We start from the raw sequence: 27,361 nt of genomic DNA, 5'->3' as shown, positions 1-27,361 counted from the left end.
TGAGGATTTCACTTGGGTCTGTGAGCAGTCTTTCGAACCATAGGAGACTTCCTTTGTGTTGCCTTTTAAAGAAAATGGAAGTCTTTTAGATACACAAACTGCTGTAGAGAATGCGGATACCTTGGTCCCATGGAGGGGCTATGCCTGCATCCTTCCACCACAGTGGTGGTCTCTCTTGGGGGGTCTCCTGTGGCCTCTGGGCTGCAGAGAGCTCTCACAGGGTTTACTGGTTCCCAATTAGTTTTTACAGTGGATTTTTAAGTTCTTACTGTTTCCCCCTGCGGCCTGGGGCTGATGGCTTCCTCTGAGCTCTGACTCTGACTCAGGCTAGCAGCCAGATTCTCTAATCCCTCTCACAGAAAGGGCAGTGCCCTCCTGGGCCAACTCATGCAGGGCCCCCACCAGCACCCTCCCTCAGTCCCCACCAGGGCATAGGGCCTGTGCTCACAGCTCACCAAGTTTCTTTTCTGGTGCTTGAATAGATCGCTTTTATACTTTTGAGCTTAGGTAAATTTTTTCCATTGTATTTTAAAAGTACTTTATCCAGTTTTGGAAAGAGGATTTTTGCATGTTTCCACAGTCTACTTAAAATCCCTATAGTCCCCCAAATCTAGGGTTCCCACATCACTTGGATTTTCAGGGTGAGACAGCCAGTTACCCAGGTAGGAGTGCTTTCTAGGCCACTCTCCACCTCAAGTAAACCAAATGACCTAGAAGTTCCCTTTTTTCATACATTTATTTAAATACTTCCTGGCACTTGGGAAGGAAAGGCTTATTACAATGTCATCTGTAATCTTCCATCTTGTTTGGCAGAGCAAACAGAGCTCCTTTTAGCTGATGAGAACGCTGATTCCAGAATGTCCTGGCGTCTTCCAAGGGTGTCCAGATCCCAGGCTCCTGTGGTGGTGCTCACTGATAAGCAAGAGGTGGCAAGACCTTTGACCTGGAGATGCCATCAACCTGCCCAAACTGGGAACCTTCACTGTTGCCTCTCCTCAGTCTCCCCTCAAAACTGAGTGGCTCAAAGGAACTCAGTTTTACAGGCTTCTTAACAGCCTTCCAAATTCTGCGTGCAAAACCCGTAGGTCAAGGGAATGGTCCTCAGTCCTGGGGGCAGCCAGAGCCGCCCTGTCACTCACCCCAGAGTACCACGACTGGTACCATTTTCAATGAGCGCAAGACGTGACAAAGATTGAAAAGCACCTCACCGAGTAAACCTCAGAAGCGTTCCAGTCTTTTCTCCAAATGACTGAGTAAAATCAAAGCTTCCTCCAAGCCTGCGTCCCGTTATCTTTACAAAGCTTTATTGAAACCTGTACGTCAAGGTGACAATAATTCAGTGTTTGGAAAGCAGTAACAACAAAAAAGGGTATCCCAGACTCAGGTTTACCAAATAAATACTGGCAACCAGGGAGCTTGTTCCTCCGTCTCCCAGCAAGAACACAGGGCAGAACCATAGCTTCTGCTGACTTGAGGACAGGAACCTGCACTAATGGGCACGTCTGCAGCATCTCCCCGGAAACCACGCCGAGTGTGAAGAGGTTTGCTTTGGTCCAGAGAATGTCTTCTCGACATGAATTTAGAAGGCTGCTGTCAAGTTCTAAGTTCCTCCCAGAATAAACGACAGCAACTGCTACAGCCTTCGTTGCTAAGTAAAGACAGAGGTCCTGAGCAAGTTGGCATAGGGTAGGGTGCTCCTCCCAAGTTTTCATGGTAATACTGTCCCCTCATTGCGATTAGAGTAAAAAGCTGGACAACCTTCCAGCTAACAGTGGTCAGTCCATAGGATCATCCAGCTTAATGGAGAAATCCGGCAGCAGTTTTCAAAGTCTGTTCTAAGAACAGATTATTGCTGAATACAGTTCGCATGATCTATATTCTAGTTGGGGTGATTTAAAAATTGCCCTAAGGCCAGAGACTCAGCCACCTCTGGTTTAAAACAAAAATACTTAGTGCACAAAAGCAGAAGAAACAATTGTACAACTTCATCTGGAAATCAGACAGGTTCTAATTTCTACAGAAATTATATCTCCCTGGAGCAGAGAACAGGCGACCATCTATTGCTTTGATTTCAGAGGACAGGTACCTGCTGTTGCCTCCACAGCCAGGCCTCAACAGGGACAAACTGATGGTCTTAAAAATGCCCATATGATTAGAAATTTTGCGTGGCCTCAGACCCTGCTTCTTAGATTTTCCCAGCAGAGTGGCAAGTGTTCATTTCTGGCTGAAGAAGAATCTCCACGACCAGTTCAGAACTGCACCTGTCCTCATGCACTGTGGTGTGGGGGCAGCAGACCCTCTGCTTTCCCTCACTGTCCTTGGCCTCGGTGAGCCCCAAGGCTCACAGCCGCAGGGTGCCAAGAGGACTGTTATAGACCGAGGCGCTTTGGGAGCTGCCGTGCCTGGAACAAACCTTCAAGCAGGACTACGGTGGGGATGAAATGTCTTATAAAGAGTGTGAAATGAGAAATTTACAGTCCGTTCCCTCTAGTGGAAAGCATGCACGCGTGGAGCCTGGTGGTGCACACTGTTCCCTGGAGCCCACCGCTGGCTCCCAGCTCTTCATATGGGCTTGTATAGCAAGGTGGTGACATACTTTTTCTTGTACCGGTGGGTCGCGCTGAGCACCATCACTCCATCCTGAGGAAAAGGGTGGAAATGATCAAAGGTGGTACCAAGTCAAGAGCTCAAACTTTAGTGTGTGTGTGTGTGTGTGTGTGTGTGTGTGTGTGAGAGAGAAGCATCAAGAGGGCTTAATAAAAACACTCTTGTTCTGCCTTCAGAACCCGAGCCTGTGGATCTGCACCAGGCCCCAGGAGCTGCCCTTTAGATAAGCACTCCAAGTAATTCTGTTGCTAGGGGGCCTCACAGCACACTTTGAGAAACACAGCTCTACCAGCAACAGAAGTGTCATTACCTTGATAGAGAGTGCATAAAGGTGGTTCAACATGACGTGGTTGGGCTCGGGGAGCAAAGCTGGATCACACTGTTGGAGAAACAAAAGCAGACATGAGCATTTAGGACTTGGAAATCAAGAAGATTCTCCCTTTATTTCACAGCACCAGGTATCAATGGAAAGGAGGCAGGCTCTCATGCCCCTTTCTGCTTAAGTTGGGTAGTGAAAGACTGATCTGACAGGTGAGGTGAGGGGGTCATGCTTTATGGTCTAAGGGGAGCTCCCTGCATGCCTGTTGGATGCACTGGTGTGTGTCTCCAGTCAGGCTTTACCTTGGCCTCTAGTGGGCCACGGCTATCTTCTTATTGAAAGAGAAGAAGAGAGAGCCATCCAATGAATACACTTTTAGAGAGAGCGGGAAGATAAATCTATACTAAACATTCCCGAGCAGTGGGCTGCAAGCTCATGTCTGTAGGATTCAGAAAGCATGAAGAATGAAATGGGTAACTGTGGGGGGACAGAGGGGAAGCCACCCGGTGCCTGGGAAACCATGTCCCAGGGCAAACCACAACCGCTGCGGGAGACGCCTGCACACGGATGCTTTTGGCTCTTCATCGTAGCACACGTGTACCCGCTTGTATGTGGAGTCCACAAGCAGCACGGCTGCTTTATCACCTCATAAACATGGGACTTTCAGGGGGTGGCTTGGACAAAGCACAAGAACACTCAGATTCCCAAGAATTAGGGCTGTGCTGCGCATGTTTAGTGAAACGGAATGGAAAATTAACAAGGTAATAATGGGGTGCTCTTCAGGATCCTGGAGGACACATACTTCTTTTTACGAATAATATCAATTTCCCAGAGAAAATGTGTGTCAGCCAGATCTCCCAAGTTTTAATCCGAGAGCACTGACATTTCTGAAAACAATTTGGTGATTAAGAGTAGATACTGAAGTCTGGGGGCCAGAGGAGGAGCTCCACTAAGTAGCTTACCGACAAGGAATGGTTATAGACTTCTCGTCATGTTTCACAAGGAATGGGGCTTAGGTTGAGGCAAGAGGGAAGCACTAGGAAAACAAGTTCAGAAAGGCTTTGTGCAACGGGAGAGCAGCACCCACACTCTGGAACATCTCACCAGTAGCCCATTCCCACATCAGAGGGGGACCCTGGCAGTTAACACCAACGGGCAACACTGAAACCTTTTTCCCAACTGCTTCCGAGAGGCAGTTGGAAAGGGGAGCAGCACAACAGGACGGTGGAGGATGGTCTGGACAGACGCCTGTGTACTCACAGAAATCCCCGTGTCCTTGTTCAGGATGACCTGGAGCAGATGTGGAGGGAGAATGGGTGGTGCCTTAAACCGTTCTTCTGGTTTTGAGACATAGGGTTCCTGATGGTAGGGTCCTGGTGGGGAGCTGGACAGCTCTGTCGGGAGACGGTGACAGGACATTTACTTTGAAAATTATGAGGTCTAGGAGCAGTCTCACTGAATTTATGGCACCGTTCAGTTTTCCTCGTCCCCTCAACACAGATTTATATTCCCTTGAAGAATATATATAGGCCCCAAGGGTGAAGAGTAGAGGCAATGAGAAAACTCTTCTGGAATTTGGGTGACTGGCATAAAATTCAGCATGAACTCAGATGCCCTGGCAGCAGATAGCGGTGGGGGCAAAGCTGGTGATTCTGGGTCAGACTAACAAGGAAGCTGCTCTCAGTAACCTAACCTGACATGCCCTGCAGAACAATGCTGCTCGCCTTGGGCTGGGCTGGCAAATACCGCAAAGACGCTCAGGGCTTCAAGCGAGGCTTAAGCAGCTAAGCCCAAGGTCTGAGCACCACCAGCCAGAATAAAATGGAAGATAGAGCAGCCTGTTTATAGACACAGTGGTGAAAACAAGTTCTATGAGGCATTGGCACATTTCAAAACTAAAACCAAAAATAAAAAATTGATAAATCTAATCTCTACAGGCTCTTTGACTCCACCACTCTCAGGTTCCTTTCAAACGCTTGCTTGTCTTGATTATACAGATATTAAGAAGCTTCTGGAGGGGCGCCTGGGTGGCTCAGTCGGTTAAGCGTCCAACTTCGGCTCAGGTCATGATCTCACGGTCCGTGAGTTCGAGCCCCGCATCGGGCTCTGTGCTGACAGCTCAGAGCCTGGAGCCTGCTTCAGATTCTGTGTCTCCCTCTCTCTCTGACCCTCCCCCATTCACGCTCTCTCTCTGTCTCAAAAATAAATAAACATTAAAAAAAAAAATTTTTTTTTTAAAAAGAAGCTTCTGGGGGCGCCTGGGTGGCGCAGTCGGTTAAGCGTCCGACTTCAGCCAGGTCACGATCTCACGGTCCGTGAGTTCGAGCCCCGCGTCGGGCTCTGGGCTGACAGCTCAGAGCCTGGAGCCCGTTTCCGATTCTGTGTCTCCCTCTCTCTCTGCCCCTCCCCCGTTCATGCTCTGTCTCTCTCTGTCCCAAAAATAAATAAACGTTGAAAAAAAAAAATTTAAAAAAAAAAAAAAAAAAAAAAGAAGCTTCTGGAAGTGCAGCATTTCATAAGGTCAGAGGTAGCTCACTTAGTGATGTCTGACCAGCTGGAAAGGACTGAGCTGTTGTCAAAGGACACGTAGGATGGGTCCTGGCCGCCCAATCCTTGGGCGGAAGATTAAACCTGATGTGCCCCCGCTCTGCCAATTCCCTCAACATCACTTTCTAGGGTACAGGCTCACTTCGTATGCCCCAACCATATGACAGCAGGAAATGGAGAAAAACAAGCGTAGAAAACTGAGCCAATAGGAGTAAATACATATTTTAAGAAAATGAGTATCTAAATATGAGGTCTATGGAGAGGCTGATGTTGGTTTACTAACAGTTAGGGGCCAGTTTTCTTTCCCCAGGTGGTCTATGCTGCAGAAACTTGACTAAAAGCTTTGGTATGTGGCCTAAAGTTACATTTATCAGTAAGTGGGGGATACTTGGGCATTTTCTCCATCCTCCTATTCCCACCTATCTGACAAAGAAATAAATGGCTTCTCTAAAAGATTTGTTAGCTATCCAGAAAGAAGAACACTATCTTGGGATTTCCAACTTCTGCTCAACAAGCTGGCTTTTCAGCCACAGCAAGCCCGCCATGGTCAATTTACCACTTGTGGTTTCTGAGCTGATAAGAGTCAGAGATCATGGGGGCAGAAGCTCCAGGCCCAGCCAGCTGACAATGAAGAATCATCCTGCAAACTGCACGGAACCTGTCTTCTTAGACTATCAGGTCCCATCCTGGACAATCTTTTCACTGCCTCCCACAGGGGTCCAAGGAATTGTTTACACTCCTGCAAAAAGGGGCAGTGGAGTTGGCACTGATGCCTGAGATTACAAAACATCACTGCCCCTGAATTGTATGTATTACGTTGCTTCCTGTGGGTTTGGATGAAAAGCAATTAATTGAAAGCTTGAGGCCTGGCTGACTCTTGCAAAGTTCTTTAAGGATGGTACCGAGTAGGTTGTGCAGTTAGCCGGTTTCCTGTGGTTAGCCTCTTTCTCCCCACAAAGGGATTCTGGCAAGGTGCTAATATGCCATATAAGTGACAGCCCAGATCACTGAAGTGTCCATTTATCACCTGTCAGGCTGAGACTCTCCTGACAGGGTCGTCAGTAGGCAGGGAGCTGGCAGGCTCCCCCCGAGCTGGCTCATCACTGACCCAGTGCAACTTCCCAGGGCCTCTTGGCCCTGCCCCTGGCACGAGATCAAGCTCTGGTTCTGCTTCCACCATCTGCTCTCTGTGGCTAAGCAGGCCTACTGAATACTGGAGATGACCAAAAATATGGCTTACAGCTCCCCTGGGGCTAGATTTCAACAACCTGACCTGACAGAGTTAGGAATCACTTTTGTGGCTCTTTAGGGAGCTACAAACATCCACATGACAGGGCAGCTCAAGCTCAAGAGTGAGAGGCAAGAGAAACAGGACTATTTCTAGACTGCACAGCCCCACCTGCACACACGTGGTATAAAGTAACTGTGTTCATACCAGACACATCGGAGCACTTTTGGGAATCCACCATTAAAGCATCAAATACTTCAAAGTCAGTTTTCTTCACTTGAATGATGTTGTTAACTGTGCCAAGCTGGCTGGTTACTATTGGCTGGGAAGAGACAGACAGGCAGAAATCATAACGTGGAAGGTCTCTGGAGTTATTCTTTAGAGGATTTAGAATTCCTGGCTGGAAGGTCTCATCTCCTGGCTGGCCAACCTGCTCATCTCCATCAAGTTTGCCCATAAGTCTGACAATTAACACTGCCATCTAGCTAAGCCACACACAGCGACTTTTACCAGCAGGACAAGGAGACCTGGCAACAATTGGTAGAGGAAAGTGAGCTGTTAGGATTGTGAAGGCAGTCAGAGGACCAAGGGCAGGAGGAAGAGTACCTCAGAAGGGTCATGTGTCCACTGACCATCCACAAAGAACTTGTACTGATGCTCTCCTTCAGGCAGGTCCAGGATGGCTACAAAGTTATTGTGGCTGCAACGAAAAAGGAAGCAGAGGATTTCAGCTGGGTGAGCTGCCCACTTAAGCTTACTTACAAAACTGGCCACGGGACGAAACCAAACCTTTGTGTGTAAAGAGTTTAGCTGCAAAAGAATAAACATTTTTAACCACTGTAGGCAATTCAGTATAATGACCTCAATCTAGAAAAGCCGTAAGAAAGCAGCATTGCAAGAGGTTTCCTTAAGGACTCACTTTGGTCAAATGCCAGGAATCCACATTCCTACCATCAAAAGGTCAACAAACAGGCATTCATCCTTTTCAACTTGCCCGCAAAATACCACTTGGCATCTGGGAGGCCAAAGAGGACAGCAACTCAAGATAAACTGCACGCTGCCGAGTTTTACTGTCAGTCTGCCTTGGGCAGGAGACGGGATCAGTTTCCCAAGAACCACAAACAGGTCTCTAAAGAAGCTTGCTTAACGTCTAAAACAAGGTTCCAGGAAAGCTTTTTGCTTGAAATGACTCTAACTGTGCTGAGTGTCCCCCTCCTATACCCACATTACCAGTGGAAAAGCAGGCGGCCTGTGACCGTGATCAGGCCACACCCAGCAGGGCACAATTTCTCCTTTTGTTTCATCAAGAGTACTCACTAGTGAAGATGGTTTTTCACTGACTATTTGAGACAGAAGTCAGTGCTAGGATTCCTGATCAAGGGTTTTACCATGGTCTTGCTAATGATGCCTAAATAACAGGTACCTTCCAAAGGCAATACAAAGAGTGTCAAAGTTTAGAAGGAACTTCAGAGATTTTCTGTCTAATGTTCCCTTCTTATAGTCAGGAACACTGAGGCTCAGGTGTTACCAACAGGTTAGCTTAGTCAACATGGACCCAAATTCTGGGCTTGAAGATTCCCAGCCCAGTGCTCTCTCTCCACTGCACTAGAAATAGATTTCTTATTCTGAGGAAGAAGTCTTGCCTAAGCAAACCTATCTGAAGTCAAAGATGTCTGTGAGATACTCATAACTGAGAAGTGTTTTCTCCTAAGTGTGCTCTAAACCTAGAGTCTAACTGGGTATGAGATTTGAACCCTGTGAATCATTAAGCAAGATTATTTTCCATTCAGCATCCATTTTATAAAAACATCCTTTTCTATTCCTCTGCAGAAACCAGTTAGAAACCAGAGTATCTATCCCTGGATTAAGACAAATATGTGAATATTGCCCAGGCAATTACCTTCTCGTGAGGGGAAGTTTACTCCAGTTGTTGAAGGACCCGGATAAGTAAACTTCCTTTCCGCCTCCCGTCCATCGAAATACTGTCGGCCGAGCCTGGGCAGGGGCTTTATCATTCACTTCCAGATCATGCTGCCAAGCCAGGAATTCTTCCTTCTCTGGAGCCTAGAAAGGGAACAGTTTACTCAGGGACAGGAAGCCATCAGTGGGCTCCCTGCAACACACAGTTACCCTGTCTAGTCTTCTAAAAAAGAGGCAGTGATGACTACTTAGGTTCATTTTCAAACTCATTAACTAACAGCTCTGCCTTGGTTTCCCCAATGCAAGATTAAAATAACAAAAACAACTATTTATTAAGGTTGTTGTGAAAGACTGAGACAGTCCGTGTAAAATGCTCTGCATTAATGTCTGACATGTAGTAAGTACTTAATAATTACAAGCTGTTAGTATTGTTTTTAAAGAGATCTACATCAAAATTTTAGGAGAAACTACAGAACTCACTTGGAAGCGGGTACAATGAATTCAAGACTAGCTTGACAAATGTCATTTTCTTCCCTGAATTAACAAGATTCGAAGTGTGTGAAAATTTATTAGAGACAATTCCAGAGCTGTCAACTTGAAGCTCACAAATCCAGATTCTAAGGGAAAAAATATTCACAAAGTGCTATCCAGGCACCGGGGAGAAAAAGGTAAGACAAAGACTGACCCTCCTTATGGCAAACAATAACTTCAGGCACGGGAAGTAATGTATAACTGAGGTATTCCAAAATAAGGGAGAAATAAACACAGCCAACTCTGGTTGAAATATATGTGGTTTTAGATCCTTTTACACATTTCCTAGTCAGAAGCCAAAGACATTAAAAGAGCAGGAGTTCCAGGCTGGGATAGACCTTTAAAGGTGTCATTGAGCAGGAGCACCTGGGTGGCTCAGTTGGTTGAGCGTCCAACTTTGGCTCAGGCTCTACGATCTCATGGTTTGTGGGTTCAAGCCCTGTGTTGGGCTCTGTGCTGACAGCTCGGAGCCTGCTTAGGATTCTCACTCTCTCCTCTCTCAGTCCCTCCTCGACTTGCGCTTTCTCTCAAAATAAATAATTAAAAAAAAAAAAAAAGCGCCGTAATTTCTTTAAAAAAAAAAAAGGTGCCATTGAGCAAGTTTCTAATATCTTCATTTCGAATACTGACTGGAGCTTATCTTAAGTGAGCCTGCATTCTTTAAGATTTAACAAGATCTAAAGATTAAAGAATAACAGACTGGAAAATCACTTGCCAATGAGGAAGTGATAACCACGGCCAAAATGGTGAACTAGTGTACTAAAATAATCCATGACTTTTTTAGGGGTCTAGGGCATTCAATTCAGTGTCTCTGCTACATCATCTCAGTAACGTCTCAGGAAATGATAATGGACACTATTTAAAATCATTCTCCACAGATCCTCTGTATTCTAAATATTTCTTATAGGAGCTTTGCAGCAGCAGCAGAACCACAAGTTACTCCTTGAAGAAAGGAGTTTGGTTCTTGTGGTGTCTTAAACAGCCGTCCTTGGGCCACGATGATTTCTGGGGGAAGGGATGTCAAGTCTTTGGAGAACCAGGATTTCAAAGTTCACTTTGCACACAGCTCCTCGGGAATGCACAATTTCAGAAAGCAAGTGCAAATCACAGGACTTAACGCCCAGGAAGAGCAGGCTCTTTCGAGTTGGACTCAAAGTCAAGATCCAAGTGAGGATTTAAAATAATGTGATCACCTAGCCCAACATCTGAGAAAAAAATATGAGTAAAGGTGGAATGAGTCGCCAGGCAACTAGCCCAATGGGCAATGATGATGAATACGCAACTGGATACTAACAGAGAGCATGCTGGGCCTGGGGAGACCCCATTTTTCCCAAGCCTGCTCTGTTGCCCTGTCCTTAAGGGATCCGTTCTTCCTTTTTTAGGCTATACCACATACTTTTCAGCTGCCAGAACCACTAAGTGTCCTTGGACTGGGCCCTGCAGCTGGAAACACCACACCCCATCAGGCGGTTTGCAGGAATATGGCTGAACCAGGAGTCAAAGCTCATCTTTAAAGTTTTGATGAATGAAAGCAGACTACAGTTAGGATGTCCAAATGTAGTCTGCAAAAATGTCTGCTTTGGGGCGCCTGGGTGGCTCAGTCAGTTGAGCGTCCGACTTCGGCTCAGGTCATGATTCACGGTTCGTGGGTTCGAGCCCCACATCAGGCTCTGTGCTGACAGCTCAAAGCCTGGAGCCTGCTTCGGATTCTGTCTCCCTCTCTCTGCTACTCCCCCACTCACGCTCTCTCTCTCTCTCAAAAATAAACATTAAAAAATGTTTTTAAAAATGTCTGCTTTGGTCTGTTTAAAATATCATGTCACATTTTTACACGAGAGGAGAGAGAAGGTTGAGTAGCAGCTGGCTGCCCCCTTTTCAGACTGACACTTCACTCACCTACTGACCTCCAGAAGTCCAATTCCTTTTCTGAGTCTGCTCTAAAGAAGCCGGGGGAACCACAAGTTCAGGAAGAACTAAACGCCTCTGGCAACTGCAGTCAGCTGGGTAACTCTGTTTTCAGCTTGCACGTGTGTGCTGGGTTCTTTCCAAAATCGACAATAAACTGCAAAACCAGCTCCGACAAAAAGGGCCCGTCTCCGTAGAGGTGAGGAAAGATCTCTCAAGGCTGTGAAACTAATTATACCTAAGGGGAAAGCAGCGACCGGGGCTCACCTGCTGCTAGCTCAACGATCTTAATTAATTAAGAATTTGAAACGCTGTCCCAGAGCTGCTTTCTCCTTAATGATGTTAAACGAAGTTAGTTCCTCCTCCCTCGGGGTGACTTTCTCTTCGGTAATTAGACACAGGTTCCTGGACTGCGAAGAGGGCTCTTACAGGGCCATCTGGCTTTTAAGTGAATAGAATTAAGTATCTCCTCCCTCCCGCTTACGAAGTTTCTGAGAGGACGTGGCGGGGAATCTAATAGGGGGTTTCTCCCCTCAACATTAATCAAGGGGAGCCGGATTCCCCCACCCCCTCACCTTGATTTCCTCGGAGTGGAAGAGGTCGGCGTCCTCGGGGCTGTCCATCAGGATCTTGGGCCTGTCCCCGTCCTTGGCGCCCCCGGAGCTGTCCCTCCGCGGCGTCTTGTGGCCGCCCTGCCGCTCCAGCGCGGCCCGCTCGCTGCTCGTGTTGCCCATGGCGGGGGTCTGCGGGGACACCGGGAAGTCGGACGGGGCCTCACTCCAGGGAAGGGGCAGGAGACTCCCGCAACTAACGGGTCACAAGGACCCTGGGGAAACAGTCGGAGCCCCGAGTACCACACCGCTCGGGAGAGGGCTCCGGGCCGGTAACCGGTTTGAGGCGTGCGGGACGGACTGGCCGTTTCACAAGCCCGCGTTACTCAGGAAGCCCGAAAATAAGCTCGACACTTTCCCAACAACTCCCCCACCTCCTGGTAACTTCCGCTTCCGGCGCGTCTGAGAGTCGGTCGCGATAGGGTGTGGGGGCGGGAGCAGCGGGCGAAGTGCCTTAGGCTAACTCGACCTCACTTCCGCTTCCGGTCTGGATATGCGCGGCAGCCACACCCAAAGGAGGCTCCAGGGGCCTCGGGGCGCGCAGTCGCAGTGAGCTGCTGCGGCCGGAGTCAGGACGAGACTGCGGAAGGCCGGCAGGGGGCGTGCCAGCGCGAGGGCGGTCTGGGCCGCTTTCCCTGCTCTGGAATGAGTGATGCCGTTAGCTATTTTAGGTATCTTTACCCACTTCCTGTTGATCCTGCACTCGACAGCCAAAGAGATCATTTAAAGTGTTAATCTAATTAAGAGACTCATACTATTAAAGCTGGTTAATGCTCTAGCTCACACGCTTTTTGTGTGCCTTAGAAGCACTGCCTGAATAAAATGCAGATTCCCCGGTCCTATTCCCTGGAAATTATGATTCCGAAGTAGGCTCTGGAGTAGAGTCTGCATTTTAATATGAACGCCAGGTGATTTTGATGCAAGTAGTCTTGCAGGTGTTTGAGAAAATGACAGACCATAAGATCTCAGGAAATTTGTCAAGACGAGTAGGTTTGGGCGTTATAAAATGCTAGTTACTAGTGTATTTTTTAAAAAATTGCACAGCCTTTTGATAGAAAATTTTGTAACATATTTTATAATCACTTTGGACACATCATTCTGCATAAAATTAATTTATTAACGATTGTCACATCGTGGCCAGTGCTTTAGCAAAAGTGTATACACTTGTGGTCCTAAAATATTCTAATCTATCGGTCACTGTCATGGTTTTTTTTTGGTGGTGGTGAGGTTTTTTGTTTTTGTATTTTGTTTCGCATGTGATTATCTCAAAATGCTTTGCATTTGCTGGGCCAGGTCATGCATTTTGTCTACTGAACAAACATTTATTTGATACCTACAAAGTGCCAGGCATTGTGCTAAGTAAATAGTAGTCAGATGACTAACAAGTAAATGGTCTCCTGGGAGATTCGATTGTATCCATCAAAATAAAAAATGTACCTTCATCTTAGTGCACAATTTTACTTCCAGGGAACTTCTGTAGAAATATACACATGCAAATTATATGGAAGCATGTCCATCTGCCACAGGGTTATTACATTAATTCTAAGACGCACATGTTTTTTAAGGATGCACATTTTATTTCACATTTTAATCTCTGAAACTGGGTGCTCCTTACAATCAATGGAATGTTAGATTTGATGAAATAAGGAAATAAAAAACTGCAAAATTTGAAAAGGTGTGGCAATAGAATGACAAAATGAATTTTTAAAATTCATTTTATAGAATAATGAGCAACTTTAAAAAAGGAGGAAATATGGGGCGCCTGGGTGGCTCAGTCGGTTAAGCGTCCGACTTTGGCTCAGGTCATGATCTCACAGTCCGTGAGTTGGAGCCCTGCCTTGGGCTCTGTGCTGACAGCTCAGAGCCTGGAGCCTGCTTCACATTCTGTGTCTCCCTCTCTCTCTGCCCCTTCCCTGCTCATGCTCTGTCTCTCTCTGTCTCAAAAATAAATAAACATTAAAAAAATTTTTTTAATTAAAAAAATAAAAATAAAAAAGGAGGAAATAGAATTCTGTGGGTAAATATGGAGAAGTGTCTATGACATTCCAAATCCCAAAGCAAGTGGCAGAACAATAGAGGTTAAGAGCATGAGCCCTGAAGTTAGCCTGGGTTTAAATTCTGGCTTTACCACTTTGTAACTGCCACCTTGGTTTCCTCTTTTGTGAAATAGGAAATTAAATAACACCGACCTTATAGGCTTGTTTTGTGAATTAATTGAGAACATGCACAGAAAGTGCTTAGCATAGCACCTGACTCAGTAAACATTCAACAAACGTTAGCACTTTTATTGGCATCATTATTCTTGTGAATGGAAAGTTCTGGAAATATATACAACACAATGTTAATAGTGGTCCCACCTGGGGAGAGGAGTGGGTTTGGAAACAGGAGCAGATCGAAAGGGGACTTTCTCTTTTTCAATTATTGTTTGAAATTTTTCTCCTGTGAGGATGTACTACTTTTGTATTTTAAAAACAGATTTTATAAGACAAAAATAAGCCATGATTCCAGCTCCAAAGGAATCCACAGAGTAAAGGTGGAAACGGACTCCCGGAAAGGCAATAATTCGGGTAGGCAAAAGGGTTCTGCTGGCCCAGAAGGGACTTAAGCCAGGTCAGAGGATAACCCAGAATGCATTCTTTGAGCTTTCTTGCTCACACTAGGCAGTGAGGAGGGCCATGGACATGAGGACAGTGAGCTCATGAACACATAAGCTGTGGACCCTTTATCTGGCTATGCAGGTGCTGTTATGCATGAAGAAAGTTTCAAGACTGCTGCTCTGGCTCAGATAAGATAACCCAGTGAAAGCATGGGTCCCAGATCTCCCCGGTCCCCATTTTCTTTTCGTGCAAACTCAGAAGAAAGGCCATGGGAGGCCATCTGCAAACCAGGAAGCGAGCTCTCACCAGAACTCGAATCCTGCCAGAACCTTGATCTTGGACTTTCCAGTTTCCAGAACCCTGGGAAAGTAAATTTCTGTTGTTTAAGCCATTCATTCTGCGGCACTTTTTTTTTTTTTTTTTTTTAATAGCAGCCTTATCTAAGACAGACTGCAGTGTGTGTGAGCTGTTGAGATAGAGTTGTAAGCTGGCCTACCTGGATTTCCACCAGACCTTCTGAAATTCACCTCACCGATGTAAATAACACAATGTTGGCACACTTGTCTGTCTTTTCTTGGTAGATGACCCCATGTTCTCTCTCCACCGAGATACAACTGTCATTGTGACAGAGAGATAGTCATTGGCTCAGAAGTAAAATGAGCTCATTCCATGGTATTCGGTCACAAGTATTTGTGTAGAGCCAATTTATGCCAGGCTTTGTTTTAGGTGCTGTGGATAAAGGAATAACAGGAAAAGGAGTGTTAATCCTTTTGCAAAGCTGAAAGGCCCTGTGTAGCAATAGATACATAATTGAATATGCAAACATACATAAGCTGGATAATTTCAGAGTGATTACTACTATGTAGGAAACAAATGAAATTACGTGAGAGAGAGACTGGGTACTACTTTAGATAAGGTGGTCATGGAGGACCTCCCTGAGGACGTCACAGTTGAGCTGAGACGTTACTGACAAAAGAGAGTCAGATGAGAAAATAGTTTGGGAAGAGTGTTTCAGGCAGAGGGACAATGCAAGTGTAAAGGCCCTGAGGTGGGTATGAGTTTTTCATGCCGCAGAAACATACAGGTGATTTGGGAGTGTATTGGAAAGCAGGAGGAAAGGCTTGATCCTTTTGGGGCTTGATAGTCACAGTGGAACTTTCTGGATTTTATTCAAAGTCAGTGGGAATTCATGGGAGGGTTTGGGTATGGGAGTAATGTTATCTTATCCACATAATGATTGATATACATTTTATAATATCATAGAATTTAGGGGTAGGGCTGAATTTTAGAAATCAACTGATTATAAAAATACAGAATTGTAAATTTTATAAGTGTAGACTTCCAGGGAAGAGACATTAACTGGCAGACAGTCTCATTTTGTGACTTGTGATATATCTGGCAAAATTCTATTTCTTGACCTGGGTAGTGGTTATTAAAGCATTTGCCTTATAATAATTCACTAAGCCACACTTTTGTGTGGTTTCCTGTATCTTTGTTTTATTTTCAATAAAAAAATATTTTTTTTTAATTTTTTTTTTCAACGTTTATTTATTTTTGGGACAGAGAGAGACAGAGCGTGAATGGGGGAGGGGCAGAGAGAGAGGGAGACACAGAATCAGAAACAGGCTCCAGGCTCTGAGCCATCAGCCCAGAGCCCGACGCGGGGCTCGAACTCACGGACCGCGAGATCGTGACCTGGCTGAAGTCGGACGCTTAACCGACTGCGCCACCCAGGCGCCCCAATAAAAAAAAATATTTTTAAAGAAATAGCTTCCCTTACAGAGTAAACTGAGACCTCAAGGTGAGAAGCGCCCAGCTCAAGGTATCACATCTGTTTTTTTTTTAAATGTTTATTCATTTTTTGAGAGAGAGAGAGAGAGAGACAGAGCATGAGTAGGGGAGAGGTAGAGAGAGAGGGAGGGGCAGAGAGAGAGAGACAGAGACAGACAGACAGACAGAATCTGAAACAGGCTCCAGTCTCTGAGCTGTCAGCACAGAGCCTGACACAGGGCTCAAACCCACAAATGGCGAGATCATGACCTGAGCTGAAGTCGGCCCCTTAACCCAGCCACCCAGTCACCCTGGTAACACATCTGTCTTAATAAAGTTCACTCCAAATCTACTCTCTATCAAGAAGCTTTGAAGGAATGGAGGAGAAAAGGATGTATATCTCTTCCCTTTCCCAAGAAGATGACTGACAAACTAAAGCAGTTTTCATGCATAGATTCACCTAAGGTGAAAAAAATAAAAAGAAATCTGTATTTGTCTCATTAAAACGTGAGCTCCTAGGGATCTGAGGATGAGTTTGATAAGCCCTCTAACATGCCTTGTTGATGACCCCTGTGTCCCATCTGCAATCTGCGTGCATCCTTCTGTGTATGCCCAAAGTTTCCTACTGTAAGCACATGTGACTCTATCTGAGGGCCTTCTAGAGCATTCTTGGCATGCACATGGGGGAGACCAGAGGGGCCACACAGTGGATAGTTTGTGAGCAGTCCTCAGCAGTGACAGACAGTAGTTTGTGGATAGATATTGCAGCTCCTTGGCCAATGGGTGGAACATTTCTAAGATATGTTCCATACTGTGTCCACTACAGAGGTCCCCAGTGGAACTGAACCAATTTATGCCCAACACAGTTAACTTGATCATAAAGGTACACTAAATTTGTTGGCTTCCTTCCTCTCTTTCCTTTGTCACTTCTCAGGATCATCTCCTAAATAAACACTCGGAATCACCTTCCAAATAAATTACTTGCACAAAAATCCTGGTTGAACCTCTTGGGTTACAGCAGAGGAGGCAAAATGGCTTGCTGAATTATACAAGTTCGTGGCTGAAAGGACACTGCTATTTCAGTCTTCATGATCTGACATACCATGAGGGCTTAAAGAAAAAACAAAAACAGGATTGGAGAGCACCCTTCACAACAGCCAAAAGGTGAAAGTAATGCAAATATCCATCAAGGTATGAGTGGATAAACTGGAATATTCCACACAATGGAATATTACCCAGGCCTAAAAAGGAGAAGTACAATTGACCCTTGAACCACTGGGGTTAGGAGCCCCGCCCTCTACCCCTCCCAGGTGAAAATCCGGGTATAACTTTCGACCTACGTTTTTTTTTAATCCACCAATAGGCGGGCTGGGACTGGGGCGACGGGTTAGGCCAGGAAAGCCGGGTTGGCCGGCCCCCCCTTCCCTCGCGCCCTAGTGGGCCTGCAGGCGCTGTACAGCTGCCCCATCTACCTGGAGGTGCAGCACCAGTTGATGAGCGTCCGGGAGCTGCGGCGACACGTGAGTGCTTGGCCTTGCGAGGCCGTGGGGTTGGGACCGTGTCTGGTGCAGCCCCTGACTTCCGCGCCAGGAGAAGGGGCCGCCGAGGGCGCAGGGCTGCCTCCGCAGGGCCATCCTTGCCCCCTGGGCTTCAGCCCAGCCTCCCGCCTGCTGGCTAGAGGGCTCCAGCCCTGGGGTCGTGGCCCGGAGCTGCTGAGGGCCTTGGTGGGCCTTCCTCGGGACTCAGAGGGCAGCAAGCGCAGCCTCTGTGAGAGTCGCTTTGGATTTGGTAGACGTAGACTAAGGGGGGGGGGGGGTGGCGGGGCGGTTGTAAATAAATGCCTTGAGGCTTTTGCTGTTAACAAGGCGGTCAGTTGTAGAGCGGTCAGTTGTAGACACACTGTTAACAGTGGATGAACCTTGAAAACAGTATGCTAAGTGGAAGACTTCAGCCACGAAAGGCCACGTGTATGTAGGATTCCGTCATACGAAATATCCGTAATAGGTAAATCCATAAAAATGGAAAGCAGATTGGTGGTTGCTAGGGGCTGGGCTAAGAGGGAATGGGGAGTGTCTGCTTAATGGTTATTGGGTTTTCTTTTGGCGTGATGAAAATGTTTCAGGACTTAATACAGTTGGTGGTTACAGGACACTGTGACTGTACTAAATACCACTGAATTGTACACTTTAAAATGATTAATTATATATGTTATATGAATTTCACCTCGACTGAAAAAACAGGGCAAGTCCTAGGACAAAGGTGAGAGTTGTCTTGTTTATCCTTGGATGACCCTTCCAGTCCAGGCCTCCTGTGCAGCCTGTCGGAACCTAACCAGTCTGTGACATCTGTTGTAGTTAACGTTTAATATTTTAGAGGCCTTCAGCTTTCTAACCTCATTAGTCCATTTCTTTATCAATAATTGTGTGTGGCACAAACTATCTGCCAGGCCCTGTGGTAGATGCTGGGGATAGAGAATGGTGGGTAAAACCAGACCCAGGCTCTGTGCTAATGGGGCTTGTGATCCTCTTAGAGAAGATGGACATTTATCATACAATCATTCAACAGTCATCTGTGACAAATGCTACATAGGAGAAATGTGATCTATGAGGGGAATGTGAGCCAATCAGGGAAGGCTTCCTGGCAGAAGCATCATGTTGAAATTTGAAGACTGTAGGTGTTACCAGTGAAAATTGTTTATCAAACTATATTATGTGAGTGGCATTGTGCTTGATATATCAACTCATAATGCTCCCAAGAATCCTTTAAGGGACTATTATTATTATCATTTGTATTTTACAGAAGAAACTGAAGCCAAGAGGTGAAGTGACTTGCTCAAGGTCACACAGATAGGAAGTCATGGAACCAATATTCAAAGTCAGGCAACCATGTTGATGTAGAAATTTAGGCGTTATGGACAGATAACTGGGTGCAGGGTGAGATCATTTGGGTGGGGCCGGTGGTTCAGGCCGATCAAGATTATAACATGAAGCCAGAATCTTTCAGTGAAGTAGATCAAACAAGGTGGGTTTTTTTTTTGTTTTTCTTTTTGTTTTGTTTTTGTTTTTTTAGCATCTATTGACTTTGCAAAACTCATTAGCGGAAGTTGGAGGCTATGAATTGCTTGGTGTAAGATACTAAATTCAGAAGGTGGTATCACTTATTAAAATAGTTAAGTTTGGGGCGCCTGGGTGGCGCAGTCGGTTAAGCCTCCGACTTCAGCCAGGTCACGATCTCGCGGTCCGTGAGTTCGAGCCCTGCGTCGGGCTCTGGGCTGATGGCTCAGAGCCTGGAGCCTGTTTCCGATTCTGTGTCTCCCTCTCTCTCTGCCCCTCCCCCGTTCATGCTCTGTCTCTCTCTGTCCCAAAAATAAATAAAAAAAAAACGTTGAAAAAAAAAATAATAAAATAGTTAAGTTTAAACAAATGACCATGATTATGGCAGGCAATACCTCCAGAACCCCCTAGGTGGCAATGAAGAACATTGAGAAATATTCCCATGGTCTTCCAAAAAGTTGAATGTCTATTTTTAAGTATGAACGAACATGGTAAAAACATCAAGTAATATAGGAGATACTGAATAAAATACAAAAGTTCCCCTCATACCTTCTACTAGAGCTCTATTTCCTTCTCCTCAAAATAACCTGTTGAGAGTTTCTAGTATGCTTTTGGGGGACATATTTTGTTATAACTATATAACCTTTTCCAGAAGAAGTATTTGCTTATATCACTTTCCTTTTAAAAAAAACTGACACAGTGGGGACTTTTTCCCCCTTAGTGTCTTTTTCCATGTCAGCACATACAGATCTCCCTCATTTTTTAAATGGCTGCAGAGTCTATAACAATAATAGTTAACATTTTAGAGTGCTTACTGTATACCTGGTACTGCCCTTGTTTGAATCCATTGAACCCTCACAAAGCCATAAGAGGTCCATTCTATCATTACCCCCACTTTACAGATGAAAAAACTGAGGCACAGTGGATAAGTAATTTGCCCAACCTCACAGAGCTTGTAAGTGGTAGAGCCAGGATTTAGATGCAGGAAACTGGACTCTTCCGTCTTCACCCCTAGCTACCATACCAAACTAAGGTAGGATAGATGTATCATAATTGATATGTCAATCTTTCTCAATACTCTTAACAATTATTTTTTAAAAATATACAATAATATGCAAATAAGTAAGTTAAATAAATAAATAAAATACACAAAAATATACAATATGCTGCTATAAAACGTACCCAGGATTTTGGACTTATTCATGTATGGTTAGGTCAACAGATCAGGAGATGATGGCCATTGAAAAGACAGTTTATGAGTCTCAGTTCCCAAGAGGAGGGGATATGCCATGCCAGTCAGGCTGGCCACAGGTAGAGAGGGTGAGGGGAGAGCATGTGCAAAAAGCCCTTCTTGTGGTTTCGTTGGGTCCTGGGCTATAGGGATGGTCCCTGGTTGTCTGGTACTGGGCCCTGGGGTGATTAGGGCAGAGAGATTTTGCCTGCTGGAGTCTAAAAGCCAGATGGAGAATGTGCTTCAGAGTATGGGCTGTGGATTGGTTGCATTGCAGATTCCAGGCAAGTCATTTACTACCAGTAGAAATCAGTTAATCTTGGGAGGTGCAGTCTCTTCCCAGTCACTGAGGGCCCAAGATGTCAAAACATCATAAAGTATAGAAAATAAAGAACATGGGGCACCTTACTGGCTCAGTAGGTAGAGCATGTGACTTGATCTCGGGGTTGTGAGTTTGAGCCCATGGTGGGTGTAGAGATTACTAAATAAATAAATTAATTAACTTAAAAAAAGAAAATGAAAAACATGATGAATATATATAAATAAAATAAAATTTACCATCTTAATCATTTTAAAAAAATTTTGTACTTCTCACTTTATTGGTTCTTTTGCTTCTTAAATTCCACGTGAGTGAAATCATACAGCATTTGTCTTTCTTTGACATATTTTGCTTAGAATTATAACTTATATATACCATAACTTCTTTATTAATTCATCTATCAAGGCACACTTGGGTTATTTCCATATCTTGGCTATTGTAAATAATTCTGCAATTAGCAGAAGAGTGCATATATCTTTTCAAATTACTGTTTCCGCTTTCCGTGGGTAAATACCCAGTAGTGCAATTGCTGGATCATATGGTAATTATGTTTTTAACTTTTAGTGTTTATTTATTTTTGAGAGAGAGAGAGAGACAGAGAGAGAGCACACGCGGGGAAGGGGCAGAGACAGAGAGGGAGACACAGAATCTGAAGCAGGCTCTAGGCTCTGAGCCATCAGCACAGAGCCCGATGCGGGGCCTGAACTCACAAACGGTGAGATCATGACCTGAGCCGAAGTTGGACACTTAACCGACTGAGCCACCCAGGCGCCCCTCTGTTTTTAACTTAAAAAAAATTTTTAATTAATTTTTAATTTACATACGAGTTAGCATATAGTGCAATAATGATTTCAGGAGTAGATTCCAGTGATCCATCCCCTTGTATAACACCCAGTGCTCATCCCAACAAGTGTCTTCCTTAATGCCCCTTGCCCATTTAGCCTATTTCCCCACCCACAACCCCTCTGGCAACCCTCAGTTTGTTCTCTGTATTTAAGAGTCTCTTATGTTTTGTCCCCCTCCTTGTTTTTGTATTATTTGTGCTTTCCTTATCCCCCTCCCTGTTTTTATATTATTTTTGCTTCCCTTCCCTTATGTTCATCTGTTTTGTATCTTAAATTCCACATATGAGTTCGAGCCCCGCGTCAGGCTCTGGGCTGATGGCTCGGAGCCTGGAGCCTGTTTCCGATTCTGTGTCTCCCTCTCTCTCTGCCCCTCACCCGTTCATGCTCTGTCTCTCTCTGTCCCAAAAATAAATAAAAAACGTTGAAAAAAAAATTAAAAAAAAAATTCCACATATGAGTGAAGTCATATGATATTTGTCTTTCTCTGACTAATTTCACTTAGCACAATACCCTCTAGTTCCATCCATGTTGTTGCAAATGGCAAGATTTCATTCTTTTTGATTGCTGAGTAATACTCCATTGTACATATGTACCACATCTTTATCCATTCATCCATCGATGGCCATTTGGGCTTTTTCCATACCTTGGCTATTGTCAGTAGAGCTGCTTATAAACATTGGGGTGCATGTGCCCCTTCGAAACAGCACACCTGTATCCCTTGGATAAATGCCTAGTAATGCAATTGCTGGGTCATAGGGTAGTTCTATTTTTAATTTTTTGAGGAACCTCCATACTGTTTTCCAGAGTGGCTGCACCAGTTTGCATTCCCACCAGCAGTGCAAAAGACATCCTCTTTCTTTGCATCCTCGCCAACATCTGTTGTTGCCTGAGTTAATTTTAGTCGTTCTGACTGTGTGAGGTGGTATCTCATTGTGGTTTTAATTTGTATTTGCCTGATGATGAGTGATGTTGAGCATCTTTTCATGTGTCTGTTAGACATCTGGATGTCTTCTTTGGAGAAGTGTCTATTCATGTCTTTTGCCCATTTCTTCACTGGATTATTTGTTTTTTGAGTGTTGAGTTTGATAAGTTCTTTATAGATTTTGGATACTAGCCCTTTGCAAATATCTTCTTCCATTCTGTTGGTTGCCTTTTAGTTTTGCCGATTGTTTCCTTCGCTGTGCAGAAGCTTTTTTATCTTGCTGAGATCCCAGTAATTCATTTTTGCTTTTGTTTCCCTTGCCTCCAGAGACATGTTGAGTAAGAAGTTGCTGTGGCTGAGGTCAGAGAGGTTTTTGCCTGCTTTCTCCTCTAGGATTTTGATGGCCTCCTGTCTTACATTTAGGTCTTTCATCCATTTTGAGTTTATTTTTGTGGATGGTGTAAGAACCATTTTAATCATTTTTAAGGGTACAGTTCGGTGGCATTAGTGCATTCGCATTGTTGCAAAATTGTCACCACCACGTAATCTCCAGAGCTCTTTTCTCTTGCAAAACTGAAACTTTATACTTATTAAAACCATAACTTCCTACTCCCTCTTTCCCCCCAGCCCCTGGCAACTACTGTTCTATTTTCTGCCTCTGAATTTGGCTACTTCCTATAAGTGAATCGCATCATTTGTCCTTTAGTGACTGGCTTATTTCACTTAGCATAGCGTCTTCATGGTGCATTCATGTTGTAAGTTGGCTCAGAATTTCCTTTTTGTTTAAGGCTGAATAGTATCCTATTATGTGTATACACCGCATTTGTATGTTCATTCGCCCATCGACCTGAGTTGCTTCCACATTGTGGCTCGTATGAGTATTGCTGCTATGAACATCAGAGTGCAAATACCTCTTTGAGTCCCCTTCCAGTTCTTTTTGGTATATACCCCCAAGTGGAATTGCTGAGTCATATGGTAATTCTGTTTTTATTTTTTGGAGGAGCTGCCGTCCTGTTTTCATTATGGCTGCACCAGTTTATATTTCCACCAGCAGTGTTCAAAGGTTCTAGTTACCATATATTCTCCTATATTTTCCTCAGAAGTTTTATCATTTCAGGTTTTATGTTTTTATTAAAAAAATTTTTTTTCATCTTTATTTTAGAGAGAGAGAGAGAGTGTGTGTGTGTGATCAGGGGAGGAACAGAGAGAGAGGGAGACCCAGAATCCGAAGCAGGCTGAGCCGTCAGCACAGAGTGCAATGTGGGGCTTGAACCTATGAACTGAGAGATCATGACCTGAACGCTTAACCAACTGAGCCACCCAGGTGCCCCTCAGGGTTTGTGTTTAGATCTATGACCTATTTTGAGTCAGTTTATATTACCATGTGAGGTATGGGTTGAGGTTCATTTTTTTGGCGTATGGAGGTCAGACTGTTCCGCCATCACATGTTGAAAACATTATTTTCTCCCCATTGAATTGCTTTTGCATTGTTTTTAAAGTTTATTTTTTTTTTTATTTTGGGAGGGGAGGGGCAAAGAGAGAGAGGGAGAGAGAGACAGAGAATCCCTGATGCAGGGCTTGAACTCACAAACTGTGGATCATGACTTGAGCCAAAATCAAGAGTTAGACGCTTAACTGACTGAGCCACCCAGGCACCCCAGCGTTTGCACTTTTGTCAAAAATCCATTGACCATATATGTGCCTTATTCCATTCATCTCCATGTCTGTCTTATCTCACCGATATCACACCTTCTTGATAACTGTAGCTTTATAGTAAGTCGTGAAATCAGGCAGTGTGAGTCCTACAACTTTGCTTTTTTTTTCCAGATTGTTTCAGCTACTCTAGGTCTTTTGCTATGGCATCTAAATTTTAGACTCAGCTGATTGGTTTCTGCAAAAAGTCATGTTGAGATTCTGGTGAAGATTATGGTCTTTTCTATTTATTCACACATTTTACATTTCCAGAACTTTTTGGTTTTTTTCCCATAGGTACTGATTTCCATCTGGTTTTCCCTACCTTCATGCTAGAGGGAATTCCTTTAGCATTTCTTGTGGTTCATTTCTGCTGGAAACCAACTCTCTAAGCTTTGTTTGGTTTGGCTGAAAATGTCTTTATTTCATTTTCTATTTAAAGGATATTTTCACTTGGAGGTTGACAGTTGTTTATTTATTGTTATTATTTTTTAATATTTATTTTGGGGAGAGAGAAAGAGAGCACTGGCATGGGAGGGGCAGAGAGAAAGAGAGTGTGATCCGGGGAGGAACAGAGAGAGAGGGAGACACAGAATCAGAAGCAGCTCCAGGATCTGAGCCCGATGTGGCACTCGTCAGCACAGAGCCCGATGCGGGGCTCGAACTCACGGCCTGTGAGATCATGACCTGAGCTGAAGTCGACGGCTCAACCGACAGAGCCACCCAGGTGCCCCAACAGTTGTTTATTTTATAGTTGTCATTCCAATGTATCCTGTATCCCATTGTTTCTGATTAGAAGTCAATTATTTTCACTATTGTTTCTGTGTATGTAATCGATTCACCCCTCCCCCCCACCCCCCTGGTTTTTTATTTATTTTCTTTAACTTTGGTTTCCAGCAATTTGGTTTTCCTTGAATATTTCCAGTTAAGGGTTTTTTTGAGCTTCTTTAACATGTGGGCTGATATTTTTAATAACATTTGGAAAATTTTAAGTCAGTATTTTTTTTTTTTTTAATTTTAGAGAGTGAGAGAGCACAAGCTGGGGAGAGGGGAAGAGGGAGAAGGAGAGAGAATCTTAAGCAAGTTCCATGCTCAGTGCACAGCCTGACACAGGGCTGGATCCACCACCCTGGGATCATGATCTGAGCCAAAATCAACAGTTGGGCGCTCAGCTAACTGAGCCACACAGGTGTCCCAAGTCAGTATTTCTTTAAAAAATTTTTTTACTGCTCCATTGTCTCTTTCTCTCCTTCTCTTTTGGGAATCAAGTTACATTTATGGTATGGCTTGCTTTTCTTCTATAAGTTGCTGAAGCTTTATTTTTGCTGTGCTTCAGTTTGAATAATTTTTATTGACCTGTCCTCGAGTCCACTGATCTTTTCTTCTGTATCGTCCAATATACTGTTAACATCATACAAACATTTTGTTTCAGAATTTTCAAAATTTTCAAATTTTGTTTCAGAATTTGTAATTTTCTGATCTAGGATTTCTAGTTTTTCTTACTTTCCATACCTCTCCTGAAATTCTCCATCTCTTTACTCATTATATTAACCTTTTCTTCTAGATCCTTTCTCTTTTTTATTGCTTTTATTTTAATGCATTTGACTACTTATTTCAACATCTGCAGTATCTTTGGGTCTGTTTCTACTCACTGTTTCTTCTCTTGATGATAATGCTTTTCTGCTGCTTCACATGTTCAGTAATTTTTAAATTTCATGCCGCACGTTGCGTATGATATATTGCAGAGAACTGGGGTTCTGGTATCTGCCTCAGAAAAGTATTGGGTTTTGATTTTGATTTATCTGACAGTGAAATTACTGATGACTCTTCTTTATCCAATGGAGGCATGATTTTAGACTTCTTTTGGGTGGGTCTGTTTTGGTTTTGTGTGTTCCAGACTTCAGTCCTTTGATGTGATCTTTACCACTAATATGTGACTCCTCTTGAGTTTCAACGAAAGACTGAGGGGTTCCCAGGCTTCTCTAATCTGGTGGAACTTTAACTCCAAACTGTGCCTCCCAGCACTAAGGATCTGCTGAAATCTCTTCTTAGTTCCTTAAGTTTTCCAGCTATTTTCTTCCCCTTCTCTTTTCTTTTGCCCTTCCTTCCTTCCTTCCTTCCTTCCTTCCTTCCTTCCTTCCACACCCTCTATTCTCTTTCATTATTTATTCATTCTTACCAAAAACCTTGTATATGCCAGGCACCGTGAAAGCAAGGGTGAAAAAGATGAACAGCGTTCCTGCTTTCATAGGGGCTGATAGTCTGCCGGGAAAGACAAATATTCAATGATAATTATATAGTTGATTACTGTATCCAACTCCATTGTGATAGACCTTGAAGTAACGCCCTGGGGATTGTGTGATCGTGCAAATAGAAGACTGTAGGCTGCCTTGGAGGGGGTTAGGTCAGCCCTCTCCAAGAAGCCGAGACTTGGAGGAAGAGGAAAAGAAAATCCGGGAATCAGTGTTATGGGCAGAGCAAACAGCACATACAAAGGCCCCGAGGCAGGAATGATCTTGGCATGTTTGGAGAGTAGCAAGAAGGCCAGTGTGGGGCTGCAGCAGAGGGAGGGAGGGTAAGTGGTAGGAGATGAGATCTGAAAGGGAAAAAGTTCTGATCATGTAGGGTTACATGTTAAAAGTTTGAGTTTTAGTTGCGTTGGGAGGCCATTGGTTGTGTGGGTTGGGTTTCAGCAGAGGAATGACGTAGTTCTGTTTAATTCAGGTTTCGAGATCACCCCAGGCTGCTGTGAGTGCTGGACGGGGATCAATGTGAAAACAGGGTGTGGTGGGAAAAAAAATGATAACCCCAAAATGTCCACGGATTAATCTCTGGAACCTGTGAGTTTGTTAGGATACACAGCAAGGGGAATTAAGGATGCTAATCAGCTGCTTTTAAAATAAGATTAGCCTGGATTACTTGGGTCGGCCCAGTGTAATCACAAGGGTCCTTAAATGGAGAAGAGGAAGTCAGAGGAGTCACAACGGGAAAGATGCCATGTGAAGTAGAGTCCAGTGGTGATTGCTGACTTTGAAGGTGAAAGGAGGCCAGGAGCCGAGGAATGTGGGTATCATCTACAAGGTGGAGAAGGCAAGGAAATGGATTCTCCCTGGGAAGCTGCAGGAAGGAATACAACCCTCCTGGAATCTTGATTTTGGCTCAGTGAGACCTGTTTCAGACTTCTGACCTCCCAAATGGTAAGGCAATAAATGTGGGTTGTTTTCCAGTTACTAAGCTTGTAGTATTTGTTACAGGACCAGTCAG

At 44.4% G+C, this 27,361-nt stretch overlaps 1 protein-coding gene across 1 annotated transcript; it reads right to left on the bottom strand.

The window, feature by feature from the left end:
- Positions 1 to 717: 717 nt before the first annotated feature.
- PRKAB1 (protein kinase AMP-activated non-catalytic subunit beta 1) lies at positions 718 to 12,041 on the bottom strand. The gene is made up of 7 exons (XM_047088047.1): positions 11,633 to 12,041; positions 8,602 to 8,765; positions 7,308 to 7,401; positions 6,909 to 7,023; positions 4,187 to 4,320; positions 2,918 to 2,986; positions 718 to 2,640 (listed from the first exon to the last, which is right to left on the bottom strand). The coding sequence occupies exons 1-7, from the start codon at positions 11,789 to 11,791 to the stop codon at positions 2,563 to 2,565; spliced, it is 813 nt and encodes a 270-aa protein (XP_046944003.1). The 5' UTR covers positions 11,792 to 12,041; the 3' UTR covers positions 718 to 2,562.
- Positions 12,042 to 27,361: the final 15,320 nt, after the last annotated feature.

Source organism: Lynx rufus, unplaced genomic scaffold (assembly GCF_022079265.1).
Source record: "Lynx rufus isolate CCGP_SWC_20201006 ecotype Redwood Valley unplaced genomic scaffold, mLynRuf1.p SCAF_24, whole genome shotgun sequence".
NCBI lineage: Eukaryota > Metazoa > Chordata > Mammalia > Carnivora > Felidae > Lynx > Lynx rufus.
The sequence above is the reverse complement of the archived record's forward strand: the minus strand, read 5'-3'. Positions and strand labels throughout refer to the sequence as shown.